Source organism: Salvelinus alpinus, chromosome 11 (genome assembly GCF_045679555.1).
Source record: "Salvelinus alpinus chromosome 11, SLU_Salpinus.1, whole genome shotgun sequence".
In the NCBI taxonomy this organism is placed as follows: Eukaryota; Metazoa; Chordata; class Actinopteri; order Salmoniformes; family Salmonidae; genus Salvelinus; species Salvelinus alpinus.
Genome location: NC_092096.1, coordinates 13,961,007 through 13,976,006, shown reverse-complemented (window position 1 = coordinate 13,976,006; position 15,000 = coordinate 13,961,007). Strand labels below are relative to the sequence as shown.

General features: G+C 46.7%; 1 protein-coding gene across 1 annotated transcript in view; it reads left to right on the top strand.

Moving 5' to 3' along the window:
- Window positions 1–12,556, top strand: part of LOC139533605 (receptor-type tyrosine-protein phosphatase beta-like) — a 79,684-nt gene extending 67,128 nt beyond the window's left edge. The window contains exons 16-17 of the mRNA XM_071331760.1: window positions 8,976–9,079; window positions 12,128–12,556. Of these exons, the coding sequence (XP_071187861.1) occupies window positions 8,976–9,079; window positions 12,128–12,310 (287 nt within the window). The 3' untranslated portion in view covers window positions 12,311–12,556. The remainder of the gene's footprint in view (window positions 1–8,975; window positions 9,080–12,127) is intronic.
- Window positions 12,557–15,000: the final 2,444 nt, after the last annotated feature.

Sequence of the window (15,000 nt, the reverse complement as noted above, 5' to 3'; positions counted from 1 at the left end):
TCCTGGGACATTTTCTTGTTACTTACAACCTCATGCTAATCGCATTAGCCTACAGTACGTTAGCTCAACCGTCCCGAGGGGGAGACACCAATCCTGTAGAGGTTAAGTTTAGATTTATCATAACCATCTTTATGTGGGTATAGTAAGTCTTGGACATTGCCATTTTTCTTTAAACTGTACACACTTGGCTGAAGAAAAAAAAAGAGGGTGGTGAGAATTTGTTATAATTTGTCATTCTTCATGTGTAGGAGACAGTAGTAATGGCTGTGACAGTCATGGCATTTTGGATGATGGTAACTGACCAGCCAAATGACTGCAGTCACTAAAAACTGTTTGAATAGCAAAAATAAATATATACAGTACCAGTCAAAAGTTTGGACACACCTGCTCATTATTTTATTTGTACTATTTTCTACATTGTACAATAATAGTGAAGACATCAGAACAATGAAATAACACATATGGAATCATGTAGTAACCAAAATAGTGTTAAACAAATACAAATATATTTGAGATTTTAGATTCTTCCAAGTAGCCCCCCTTTTCCTTGATGACAGCTTTTAGGAAAACATGTTCTCCTCCTCCCCTGACTGCATGTGTTGCCATGGAAATAAAACAGACAGAAGTGGCGTCCCCATTCAAGTCAATGATAGCATAATAGGTGGACTGGCAGCTATTGCAAGTATACCCATAGGAGCGAAGCAGGAAGTATAATATGTGATGTGATTTGTTGATTCAACTCAACTGACATTACAAAAATACATTCTATTGCATAAGCACATGAGTTAGCATCATTTGAATGAACATTCTACAATTTATTGCATCACAATACCAGGCAGCCATTGTGAGTTTACCAGTCATATTACCAGGGTTACAGGTCCCAAGCCTGTTCTATTTACCAGTCATATTACCAGGGTTACAGGTCCCAAGCCTGTTCTATTTACCAGTCATATTACCAGGGTTAGAGGTTCCAAGCCTGTTCTATTCATTCTATTTACCAGTCATATTACTAGGGTTAGAGGTTCCAAGCCTGTTCTATTTACCAGTCATATTACCAGGGTTACAGGTTCCAAGCCTGTTCTATTTACCAGTCATATTACCAGGGTTAGAGGTTCCAAGCCTGTTCTATTTACCAGTCATATTACCAGGTTTAGAGGTTCCAAGCCTGTTCTATTTACCAGTCATATTACCAGGTTTAGAGGTTCCAAGCCTGTTCTATTTACCAGTCATATTACCAGGTTTAGAGGTTCCAAGCCTGTTCTATTTACCAGTCATATTACCAGGGTAGAGGGTCCAAGCCTGTTCTATTCATTCTATTTACCAGTCATATTACCAGGGTTAGAAGTTCCAATCCTGTTCTATTCATTCTATTTACCAGTCATATTACCAGGGTTAGAGGTTCCAAGCCTGTTCTATTTACCAGTCATATTACCAGGGTTAGAGGTTCCAAGCCTGTTCTATTTACCAGTCATATTACCAGGGTTAGAGGTTCCAAGCCTGTTCTATTTACCAGTCATATTACCAGGGATTAGAGGTTCCAAGCCTGTTCTATTTACCAGTCATATTGCCAGGGTTAGAGGTTCCAAGCCTGTTCTATTTACCAGTCATATTACCAGGGTTAGAGGTTCCAAGCCTGTTCTATTTACCAGTCATATTACCAGGGTTAGAGATTCCAAGCCTGTTCTATTTACCAGTCATATTACCAGGGTTAGAGGTTCCAAGCCTGTTCTATTTACCAGTCATATTACCAGGGTTAGAGGTTCCAAGCCTGTTCTATTTACCAGTCATATTACCAGGGTTACAGGTTCCAAGCCTGTTCTATTTACCAGTCATATTACAGGGTTAGAGGTTCCAAGCCTGTTCTATTTACCAGTCATATTACCAGGGTTAGAGGTTCCAAGCCTGTTCTATTTACCAGTCATATTACCAGGGTTAGAGGTTCCAAGCCTGTTCTATTTACCAGTCATATTACCAGGGATTAGAGGTTCCAAGCCTGTTCTATTTACCAGTCATATTACCAGGGTTACAGGTTCCAAGCCTGTTCTATTTACCAGTCATATTACCAGGGTTAGAGGTTCCAAGCCTGTTCTATTCATTCTATTTACCAGTCATATTACCAGGGTTAGAGGTTCCAAACATGTTCTATTCATTCATATTACCAGGGTTAGAGGTTCCAAGCCTGTTCTATTCATTCTATTTACCAGTCATATTACCAGGGTTAGAGGTTCCAAGCCTGTTCTATTTACCAGTCATATTACCAGGGTTAGAGGTTCCAAGCCTGTTCTATTCATTCTATTTACCAGTCATATTACCAGGGTTAGAGGTTCCAAGCCTGTTCTATTTACCAGTCATATTACCAGGGTTAGAGGTTCCAAGCCTGTTCTATTCATTCTATTTACCAGTCATATTACCAGGGTTAGACGTAATACGGTAATACAGTTATAAGGTAATTGTACCAGGCGTAATGGTGAGGGTGTGTGTCGTGAACAGTGTTTAAACCCAGACGTAGTTATACCTTTCCCCTTGACTACTGCCTCCATTCCCCATAATAACCTCACAACCGACTGTTATACGGTTATATGGATATACAGTAATACAGTTATACGGTAATACAGTCATAAGGTTGGTGTCCTGACTACTGCCTCCATTCCCCATAATAACCTCACAACCGACTGTTATACGGTTATACAGTCATAAGGTTGGTGTCCTGACTACTGCCTCCATTCCCCATAATAACCTCACAACCGACTGTTATACGGTAATACAGTTATAAGGTTGGTGTCCTGACTACTGCCTCCATTCCCCATAATAACCTCACAACCGACTGTTATACGGTTATACAGTCATAAGGTTGGTGTCCTGACTACTGCCTCCATTCCCCATAATAACCTCACAACCGACTGTTATACGGTAATACAGTTATAAGGTTGGTGTCCTGACTACTGCCTCCATTCCCCATAATAACCTCACAACCGACTGTTATACGGTAATACAGTCATAAGGTTGGTGTCCTGACTACTGCCTCCATTCCCCATAATAACCTCACAACCGACTGTTATACGGTAATACAGTTATAAGGTTGGTGTCCTGACTACTGCCTCCATTCCCCATAATAACCTCACAACCGACTGTTATACGGTAATACAGTTATAAGGTTGGTGTCCTGACTACTGCCTCCATTCCCCATAATAACCTCACAACCGACTGTTATACGGTTATACAGTCATAAGGTTGGTGTCCTGACTACTGCCTCCATTCCCCATAATAACCTCACAACCGACTGTTATACGGTAATACAGTCATAAGGTTGGTGTCCTGACTACTGCCTCCATTCCCCATAATAACCTCACAACCGACTGTTATACGGTAATACAGTCATAAGGTTGGTGTCCTGACTACTGCCTCCATTCCCCATAATAACCTCACAACCGACTGTTATACGGTAATACAGTCATAAGGTTGGTGTCCTGACTACTGCCTCCATTCCCCATAATAACCTCACAACCGACTGTTATACGGTTATATGGATATACAGTAATACAGTTATACGGTAATACAGTTATACGGTAATACAGTTATACGGTAATACAGTTATACGGTTATACGGTAATACAGTTATACGGTAATACAGTTATACGGTTATACGGTAATACAGTTATACGGTAATACAGTTATACGGTAATACGGTAATACAGTTATAAGGTTGGTGCGTGTGTGTCGTGAACACTGCCTCCATTCCCCATAATAACCTCATAACCGAACGGCAGATGAAAGATTGATTATGCCACAGCCAAAAGGTCAACGACTAGACCAGACAAGCCCCCTTGCAGCCCCCCACTACAGCCCAATCTACTAACTTCTACAGCACAGACCTGGTCCAAGATCACATGGCATGGTGCTGAGTCTTTAAAAACAGGGAACTCAAAACGTGTTTAGATAAGAGTCCACAGAGAGTAAGTGGATTTACAACAAATATTTTGAGTGAATATTTATAATTCCTTTATCGTGCTATTCTCAATATCAAGCTTCAGACTAGTTGAGGTCCCTCTAAGGTAGATACAGAAACTAAGGTCAGTGTGTGTACCTCTTTGGAACCGTGTGTCACGCAGACCACACACTTACATTGAACCCTGTTATTGAGTCGTGTGTGTGTGTGTGTGTGTGTGTGTGTGTGTGTGTGTGTGTGTGTGTGTGTGTGTGTGTGTGTGTGTGTGTGTGTGTGTGTGTGTGTGTGTGTGTGTGTGTGTGTAGTGTGGGCTAACGTAGACCGTTGTTTTCCTTTGAAAAGGCAGACAGTCCAAGGGCACGGGAACAAAACACACACCTCTCAAAATATTATTCTTGGCCTCTGTGCTTATTTGCTTTCACGTTATTATGAAGAGAGGTTTTCTATTCAGCTGTTCCCTGACGACTTGGTCCTCAGTCTGATGTGACGTACTGTACAGCCTCTTATGGCCGGTGGTGAGTCAGCAACATGCACAATGCCCTGCGTGGCTTCTATTGTATCCTCACTCATAGCCAATGACTGAAGTCTGATTGAAGCCTCCAGTAAACAGTAAAAAGAGCATTTCATGTATCCTCTCTCTCTCACTGCTAGCTAGGCTGAAGATGCCCTTATTAGGACAAATCATTATTCCATCAGGAAGCTTTTACATTCATGGGCCCAGTGCCTTTGCTCACTAACATTGCTGGTCCCTTAGTTTAGAATTCTTTCTCATTTTATGCAAATAGTTATGGGATGCTAGAATCCTCTTGTTTAACTTTGTTGTCTTCAACCTAGACTGCTAGTGCATAGTTAGGAAGGTAGAGGAGACAGGAGGTAGGAAGGTGGGGGAGACAGGAGGTAGGAAGGTGGGGGAGACAGGAGGTAGGAAGGTGGGGGAGACAGGAGGTAGGGGAGGTAGGAAGGTAGAGGAGACAGGAGGTAGGAAGGTGGGGGAGACAGGAGGTAGGAGAGGTAGGAAGATAGAGGAGACAGGAGGTAGGAAGGTAGAGGAGACAGGAGGTAGGAAGGTGGGGGAGACAGGAGGTAGGGGAGCTAGGAAGGTAGAGGAGACAGGAGGTAGGAAGGTGGGGTAGACAGGAGGTAGGGGAGGTAGGAAGGTAGAGGAGACAGGGGGTAGGAAGGTGGGGGAGACAGGGGGCAGGAAGGTAGAGGAGACAGGGGGCAGGAAGGTAGAGGAGACAGGGGGCAGGAAGGTAGAGGAGACAGGAGGTAGGAAGGTAGAGGAGACAGGGGGCAGGAAGGTAGAGGAGACAGGGGGCAGGAAGGTAGAGGAGACAGGGGGTAGGAAGGTAGAGGAGACAGGGGGCAGGAAGGTAGAGGAGACAGGGGGCAGGAAGGTAGAGGAGACAGGGGGTAGGAAGGTAGAGGAGACAGGAGGTAGGAAGGTAGAGGAGACAGAGGGTATAAAGGTAGAGGAGACAGGGGGCAGGAAGGTAGAGGAGACAGGGGGCAGGAAGGCAGAGGAGACAGGGGGCAGGAAGGTAGAGGAGACAGGGGGCAGGAAGGTAGAGGAGACAGGGGGCAGGAAGGTAGAGGAGACAGGGGGCAGGAAGGTAGAGGAGACAGGGGGCAGGAAGGTAGAGGAGACAGGGGGCAGGAAGGTAGAGGAGACAGGGGGCAGGAAGGTAGAGGAGACAGGGGGCAGGAAGGTAGAGGAGACAGGGGGCAGGAAGGCAGAGGAGACAGGGGGCAGGAAGGTAGAGGAGACAGGGGGCAGGAAGGTAGAGGAGACAGGGGGCAGGAAGGCAGAGGAGACAGGGGGCAGGAAGGTAGAGGAGACAGGGGGCAGGAAGGCAGAGGAGACAGGGGGTATAAAGGTAGAGGAGACAGAGGGTATAAAGGTAGAGGAGACAGGGGGCAGGAAGGTAGAGGAGACAGGGGCAGGAAGGTAGAGGAGACAGGGGGCAGGAAGGTAGAGGAGACAGGGGCAGGAAGGTAGAGGAGACAGGGGGCAGGAAGGTAGAGGAGACAGGGGCAGGAAGGTAGAGGAGACAGGGGGTATGAAGGTAGAGGAGACAGAGGGCAGGGAGGCAGAGAGACAGAGGTAGAGGAGACAGGGGGCAGGAAGGTAGAGGAGACAGGGGGCAGGAAGGTAGAGGAGACAGGGGGCAGGAAGGCAGAGGAGACAGGGGGCAGGAAGGTAGAGGAGACAGGGGGCAGGAAGGCAGAGGAGACAGGGGGTATAAAGGTAGAGGAGACAGAGGGTATAAAGGTAGAGGAGACAGGGGGCAGGAAGGTAGAGGAGACAGGGGCAGGAAGGTAGAGGAGACAGGGGGCAGGAAGGTAGAGGAGACAGGGGGCAGGAAGGTAGAGGAGACAGGGGGCAGGAAGGCAGAGGAGACAGGGGGCAGGAAGGTAGAGGAGACAGGGGGCAGTGAAGGTAGAGGAGACAGGGGGCAGGAAGGCAGAGGAGACAGGGGGCAGGAAGGTAGAGGAGACAGGGGGCAGGAAGGTAGAGGAGACAGGGGGCAGGAAGGTAGAGGAGACAGGGGGCAGGAAGGTAGAGGAGACAGGGGGCAGGAAGGTAGAGGAGACAGGCAGGAGGAGAGGAGACAGGGGGCAGGAAGGTAGAGGAGACAGGGGCAGGAGGTAGAGGAGACAGGGGGCAGGAAGGTAGAGGAGACAGGGGGCAGGAAGGTAGAGGAGACAGGGGGCAGGAAGGTAGAGGAGACAGGGGGCAGGAAGGTAGAGGAGACAGGGGGCAGGAAGGTAGAGGAGACAGGGGCAGGAGGTAGAGGAGACAGGGGCAGGAAGGTAGACAGGGGGCAGGAAGGTAGAGGAGACAGGGGGCAGGAAGGCAGAGGAGACAGGGGGCAGGAAGGTAGAGGAGACAGGGGGCAGGAAGGTAGAGGAGACAGGGGGCAGGAAGGCAGAGGAGACAGCGGGCAGGAAGGTAGAGGAGACAGGGGGCAGGAAGGCAGAGGAGACAGGGGGTATAAAGGTAGAGGAGACAGAGGGTATAAAGGTAGAGGAGACAGGGGGCAGGAAGGTAGAGGAGACAGGGGCAGGAAGGTAGAGGAGACAGGGGGCAGGAAGGTAGAGGAGACAGGGGCAGGAAGGTAGAGGAGACAGGGGGCAGGAAGGTAGAGGAGACAGGGGGCAGGAAGGTAGAGGAGACAGGGGGTATGAAGGTAGAGGAGACAGGGGGCAGGAAGGTAGAGGAGACAGGGGGCAGGAAGGTAGAGGAGACAGGGGGCAGGAAGGTAGAGGAGACAGGGGGCAGGAAGGTAGAGGAGACAGGGGGCAGGAAGGCAGAGGAGACAGGGGGCAGGAAGGTAGAGGAGACAGGGGGCAGGAAGGCAGAGGAGACAGGGGGTATAAAGGTAGAGGAGACAGAGGGTATAAAGGTAGAGGAGACAGGGGGCAGGAAGGTAGAGGAGACAGGGGCAGGAAGGTAGAGGAGACAGGGGGCAGGAAGGTAGAGGAGACAGGGGGCAGGAAGGTAGAGGAGACAGGGGGCAGGAAGGTAGAGGAGACAGGGGGCAGGAAGGCAGAGGAGACAGGGGGCAGGAAGGTAGAGGAGACAGGGGGCAGGAAGGTAGAGGAGACAGGGGGTATGAAGGTAGAGGAGACAGGGGGCAGGAAGGTAGAGGAGACAGAGGGTATAAAGGTAGAGGAGACAGGGGGCAGGAAGGTAGAGGAGACAGGGGGCAGGAAGGTAGAGGAGACAGGGGGTATGAAGGTAGAGGAGACAGGGGGTATGAAGGTAGAGGAGACAGGGGGTATGAAGGTAGAGGAGACAGGGGGTATGAAGGTAGAGGAGACAGGGGGCAGGAAGGTAGAGGAGACAGGGGGCAGGAAGGTAGAGGAGACAGGGGGCAGGAAGGCAGAGGAGACAGGGGGCAGGAAGGTAGAGGAGACAGGGGGCAGGAAGGTAGAGGAGACAGGGGGTATGAAGGTAGAGGAGACAGGGGGCAGGAAGGTAGAGGAGACAGAGGGTATAAAGGTAGAGGAGACAGGGGGCAGGAAGGTAGAGGAGACAGGGGGCAGGAAGGTAGAGGAGACAGGGGGTATGAAGGTAGAGGAGACAGGGGGTATGAAGGTAGAGGAGACAGGGGGTATGAAGGTAGAGGAGACAGGGGGTATGAAGGTAGAGGAGACAGGGGGCAGGAAGGTAGAGGAGACAGGGGGCAGGAAGGTAGAGGAGACAGAGGGTATAAAGGTAGAGGAGACAGGAGGCAGGAAGGTAGAGGAGACAGGGGGCAGGAAGGCAGAGGAGACAGGAGGCAGGAAGGTAGAAGAGACAGGAGGCAGGAAGGTAGAGGAGACAGGGGGCAGGAAGGCAGAGGAGACAGGGGGCAGGAAGGTAGAGGAGACAGGAGGCAGGAAGGTAGAGGAGACAGGAGGAAGGAAGGCAGAGGAGACAGGGGGCAGGAAGGTAGAGGAGACAGGGGGCAGGAAGGCAGAGGAGACAGGGGGCAGGAAGGCAGAGGAGACAGGGGGCAGGAAGGTAGAGGAGAGAGGAGGTAGGAAGGTAGAGGAGACAGGGGGCAGGAAGGTAGAGGAGACAGGGGGCAGGAAGGTAGAGGAGACAGAAGGTAGGAAGGTAGAGGAGACAGGGGGCAGGAAGGTAGAGGAGACAGGGGGTATGAAGGTAGAGGAGACAGGGGGCAGGAAGGTAGAGGAGACAGGGGCAGGAAGGTAGAGGAGACAGGGGGCAGGAAGGTAGAGGAGACAGGGGGCAGGAAGGTAGAGGAGACAGGAGGTGGGAAGGTAGAGGAGACAGGGGGCAGGAAGGTAGAGGAGACAGGGGGCAGGAAGGTAGAGGAGACAGGGGGCAGGAAGGCAGAGGAGACAGGGGGCAGGAAGGCAGAGGAGACAGGGGGCAGGAAGGCAGAGGAGACAGGGGGTATGAAGGTAGAGGAGACAGGGGGCAGCAAGGTAGAGGAGACAGGAGGTAGGAAGGTAGAGGAGGCAGAGATCAATCGATCAACGAATCAATCGTAAATGTTCCCTCTCTTCCTCCCAGACCCATCCAGACTGCAGAACATGCATTGTTTCCCCCAGAGTTCCTCATCCATCTCCTGTTCCTGGACCTTCCCTGACTCACACTGGGACTCCTATACTGTGGAGGTAATGTAACTTCTATACCGTGGAGGTAATGTAACTCCTATACCGTGGAGGTAATGTAACTCCTATACCGTGGAGGTAATGTAACTCCTATACCGTGGAGGTAATGTAACTCCTATACCGTGGAGGTAATGTAACTCCTATACCGTGGAGGTAATGTAACTCCTATACCGTGGAGGTAATGTAACTCCTATACCGTGGAGGTAATGTAACGTGGAGGTAATGTAACTCCTATACCGTGGAGGTAATGTAACTCCTATACCGTGGAGGTAATGTAACTCCTATACCGTGGAGGTAATGTAACGTGGAGGTAATGTAACTCCTATACCGTGGAGGTAATGTAACTCCTATACCGTGGAGGTAATGTAACTCCTATACCGTGGAGGTAATGTAACGTGGAGGTAATGTAACTCCTATACCGTGGAGGTAATGTAACTCCTATACCGTGGAGGTACTGTAACTCCTATACCGTGGAGGTAATGTAACTCCTATACCGTGGAGGTAATGTAACTCCTATACCGTGGAGGTAATGTAACGTGGAGGTAATGTAACTCCTATACCGTGGAGGTAATGTAACTCCTATACCGTGGAGGTAATGTAACTCATATACCGTGGAGGTAATGTAACTCCTATACCGTGGAGGTAATGTAACGTGGAGGTAATGTAACTCCTATACCTTGGAGGTAATGTAACTTCTATACCGTGGAGGTAATGTAACTCCTATACCGTGGAGGTAATGTAACTCCTATACCGTGGAGGTAATGTAACGTGGAGGTAATGTAACTCCTATACCGTGGAGGTAATGTAACTCCTATACCGTGGAGGTAATGTAACTCCTATACCGTGGAGGTAATGTAACTCCTATACCGTGGAGGTAATGTAACTCCTATACCGTGGAGGTAATGTAACGTGGAGGTAATGTAACTCCTATACCGTGGAGGTAATGTAACTCCTATACCGTGGAGGTAATGTAACGTGAAGGTAATGTAACTCCTATACCGTGGAGGTAATGTAACTCCTATACCGTGGAGGTACTGTAACTCCTATACCGTGGAGGTAATGTAACTCCTATACCGTGGAGGTAATGTAACGAGGAGGTAATGTAACTCCTATACCGTGGAGGTAATGTAACTCCTATACCGTGGAGGTAATGTAACTCCTATACCGTGGAGGTAATGTACCTCCTATACCGTGGAGGTAATGTAACGTGGAGGTAATGTAACTCCTATACCGTGGAGGTAATGTAACTTCTATACCGTGGAGGTAATGTAACTCCTATACCGTGGAGGTAATGTAACTCCTATACCATGGATGTAATGTAACGTGGAGGTAATGTAACTCCTATACCGTGGAGGTAATGTAACTCCTATACCGTGGAGGTAATGTAACTCCTATACCGTGGAGGTAATGTAACTCCTATACCGTGGAGGTAATGTAACTCCTATACCGTGGAGGTAATGTAACGTGGAGGTAATGTAACTCCTATACCGTGGAGGTAATGTAACTCCTATACCGTGGAGGTAATGTAACTCCTATACCGTGGAGGTAATGTAACTCCTATACCGTGGAGATAATGTAACTCCTATACCGTGGAGGTAATGTAACTCCTATACCGTGGAGGTAATGTAACTCCTATACCGTGGAGGTAATGTAACTCCTATACCGTGGAGGTAATGTAACTCCTATACCGTGGAGATAATGTAACGCCTATACCGTGGAGGTAATGTAACTCCTATACCGTGGAGGTAATGTAACTTCTATACCGTGGAGATAATGTAACTCCTATACCGTGGAGGTACTGTAACTCCTATACCGTGGAGGTAATGTAACTCCTATACCGTGGAGGTAATGTAACTCCTATACCGTGGAGATAATGTAACGCCTATACCGTGGAGGTAATGTAACTCCTATACCGTGGAGGTAATGTAACTCCTATACCGTGGAGGTAATGTAACTCCTATACCGTGGAGGTAATGTAACTCCTATACCGTGGAGGTAATGTAACGTGGAGGTAATGTAACTCCTATACCGTGGAGGTAATGTAACTCCTATACCGTGGAGGTAATGTAACTCCTATACCGTGGAGGTAATGTAACTCCTATACCGTGGAGGTAATGTAACGTGGAGGTAATGTAACTCCTATACCGTGGAGGTAATGTAACTCCTATACCGTGGAGGTAATGTAACTCCTATACCGTGGAGGTAATGTAACGTGGAGGTAATGTAACTCCTATACCGTGGAGGTAATGTAACGTGGAGGTAATGTAACTCCTATACCGTGGAGGTAATGTAACTCCTATACCGTGGAGGTAATGTAACTCCTATACCATGGAGGTAATGTAACTCCTATAACGTGGAGGTAATGTAACTCATATACCGTGGAGGTAATGTAACGTGGAGGTAATGTAACTCCTATACCGTGGAGGTAATGTAACTCCTATACCGTGGAGGTAATGTAACGTGGAGGTAATGTAACTCCTATACCGTGGAGGTAATGTAGCATCCCTCACAAACACTCCCTTTATGTCTTGTCTTCTTCTTGTTATAAAAGTTGAGGTCAGGGTGTCTGATACCATTTCTCCAACTTTACTGAAGGCATTGCAGGGATATAGGAGACCTACAGTAGTCAGTTATACAACTGAATGCCTTCAACTGAAATGTGTCTTCCTCATTTAACCCTCTGAATCAGAGAGGTGCGGTGGGGCTGCCTTAATTAACATCCACGCCCAGGGAACGATGGGTTAACTGCCTTGTTCAGGGCAGAACAACAGATTTTTTCCCTTGGACACCCCTTTAACGGTGGATTCGGCTATATCAGCAACACCTGTTGCTGACAGGTGTATAAAATCGAGCACACAGCCATGCAATCTCCATAGGCGGCAGGTAGCCTAGTGGTTAGAGTGTTGGACCAGTAACCGAAAGTTGTCAGTATGTTGAATACATGGAGTGGACTTTTCAGTTGTCAGTATGTTGAATACATGGAGTGGACTTTTCAGTTGTCAGTATGTTGAAAACATGGAGTGGACTACAGTAATGTCCACTACCCTCCAGGTGCGTCAGCAGGACAGCTGGGAGCTGGTGTACGCCCTGCGTCTGGCCCGGGATAGTACCTTACTCAGCCTGGAGAACCTACAGCCTTACAGGAGATACAACGTGGCTGTCAGAGTGGCCTCCGCTGGACTCAGCAGCCCCGCCGTGGAGGAGAACGTGGTCACCATGATCGACCGTGAGTAACTACCTATACCGGCTGACAACCGGAGTTCTATCATAGACCCCATCCAAGAGTAGAGTTTCTCTGCTGTAAGATCCAGACCCACAATCACCATGACAACCAATTCACCACACAGAACCACCACACCAGATGACAACAAACAACATCCGAGTGACACAATGGTTGGTGGGATTTAGCTGTCCCAACATGCACTCCCTGCTGATACGTGACCTATTAAACGACCTGTTAAACGACCGGTTAAATGACCTGTTAAAATACCTGTTAAATTACCTTCTAAATGACCTGTTAAATGACCTGCTAAATGACCTGTTAAATGACCTGATAAATGACCTGTTAAATTACCTGATAAATTACCTTCTAAATGACCTGTTAAATGACCTGATAAATTACCTTCTAAATGACCTGTTAAATGACCTGATAAATTACCTTCTAAATGACCTGATAAATGACCTGTTAAATGACCTGTTAAATGACCTGTTAAATGACCTGTTAAATGACCGGTTAAATGACCTGTTAAATGACCTGTTAAATGACCGGTTAAATGACCTGTTAAATGACCTGATAAATGACCTGTTAAATGACCTGCTAAATGACCTGTTAAATGACCTGTTCCAGCTAGACTGTCAAACTTGTATGAGTACCACCAGTGTTTCTACCAGTAGTAGTGTTTCTATCAGTAGTAGTGTTTCTAACAGTAGTAGTGTTTCTACCAGTAGTAGTGTTTCTAACAGTAGTAGTGTTTCTAACAGTAGTAGTGTTTCTAACAGTAGTAGTGTTTCTACCAGTAGTAGTGTTTCTATCAGTAGTAGTGTTTCTAACAGTAGTAGTGTTTCTAACAGTAGTAGTGTTTCTATCAGTAGTAGTGTTTCTAACAGTAGTAGTGTTTCTAACAGTAGTAGTGTTTCTACCAGTAGTAGTGTTTCTATCAGTAGTAGTGTTTCTACCAGTAGTAGTGTTTCTAACAGTAGTAGTGTTTCTAACAGTAGTAGTGTTTCTAACAGTAGTAGTGTTTCTACCAGTAGTAGTGTTTCTAACAGTAGTAGTGTTTCTAACAGTAGTAGTGTTTCTACCAGTAGTAGTGTTTCTACCAGTAGTAGTGTTTCTACCAGTAGTAGTGTTTCTACCAGTAGTAGTGTTTCTATCAGTAGTAGTGTTTCTAACAGTAGTAGTGTTTCTATCAGTAGTAGTGTTTCTACCAGTAGTAGTGTTTCTACCAGTAGTAGTGTTTCTATCAGTAGTAGTTTTTCTAACAGTAGTAGTGTTTCTATCAGTAGTAGTGTTTCTAACAGTAGTAGTGTTTCTACCAGTAGTAGTGTTTCTACCAGTAGTAGTGTTTCTATCAGTAGTAGTTTTTCTAACAGTAGTAGTGTTTCTACCAGTAGTAGTGTTTCTAACAGTAGTAGTGTTTCTACCAGTAGTAGTGTTTCTACCAGACCGCTAACAGTAGTAGTGTTTCTAACAGTAGTAGTGTTTCTACCAGTAGTAGTGTTTCTATCAGTAGTAGTGTTTCTAACAGTAGTAGTGTTTCTACCAGTAGTAGTGTTTCTACCAGTAGTAGTGTTTCTATCAGTAGTAGTGTTTCTATCAGTAGTAGTGTTTCTATCAGTAGTAGTGTTTCTACCAGTAGTAGTGTTTCTACCAGTAGTAGTGTTTCTAACAGTAGTAGTGTTTCTAACAGTAGTAGTGTTTCTATCAGTAGTAGTGTTTCTACCAGTAGTAGTGTTTCTACCAGTAGTAGTGTTTCTACCAGTAGTAGTGTTTCTAACACTAGTAGTGTTTCTATCAGTAGTAGTGTTTCTACCAGTAGTAGTGTTTCTACCAGTAGTAGTGTTTCTATCAGTAGTAGTTTTTCTAACAGTAGTAGTGTTTCTATCAGTAGTAGTGTTTCTAACAGTAGTAGTGTTTCTACCAGTAGTAGTGTTTCTATCAGTAGTAGTTTTTCTAACAGTAGTAGTGTTTCTACCACTAGTAGTGTTTCTACCAGTAGTAGTGTTTCTACCAGTAGTAGTGTTTCTAATATTGATGAATAAACCCATACGAGGATGTCCATTCCAGATCCTACTCTCTCTACCTGACAAGCGACACGTCTCTCAAAATGCACTGCTTTACTGCGGCATTGGTCTCCTCCTAGCAGGATGCTGAGTCACACACACACACACACACACACACACACACACACACACACACACACACACACACACACACACACACACACACACACACACACACACACACACACACACACACACACACACACACACACACACACACACACACACACACACACACACACACACACACACACACACACACACACACACACACACACACACACTGACTGATATCCTAGTTGTGTTAATAGTCAGCTGGTCTATAGAACACGTCCTTCATTATGTTCTCTCCTCCAGGACCCAGATAAATAGATTCTCAACCTGAGTAATGTGATGCCTTGGCCTTTGGTTAAAACATTTGGCATTTGTCTCAGTATAGTTTTGAGTAAAGGTTAGTGAGTGTTTGCTCTTGTTAAGTTCAACTTTAATGAGTTTAGACTCCACAGAAGTCTCTAACTTATAAGTTGTAACTATTTCAAATAGGGTGACCAGCTACTTTAAATATTTTAGGATTTTATGAAAGCTTTGTTTTCAGATTAGTCCGAATTTTTTAATGGTTTATCATCCTACACGTTTAAAGT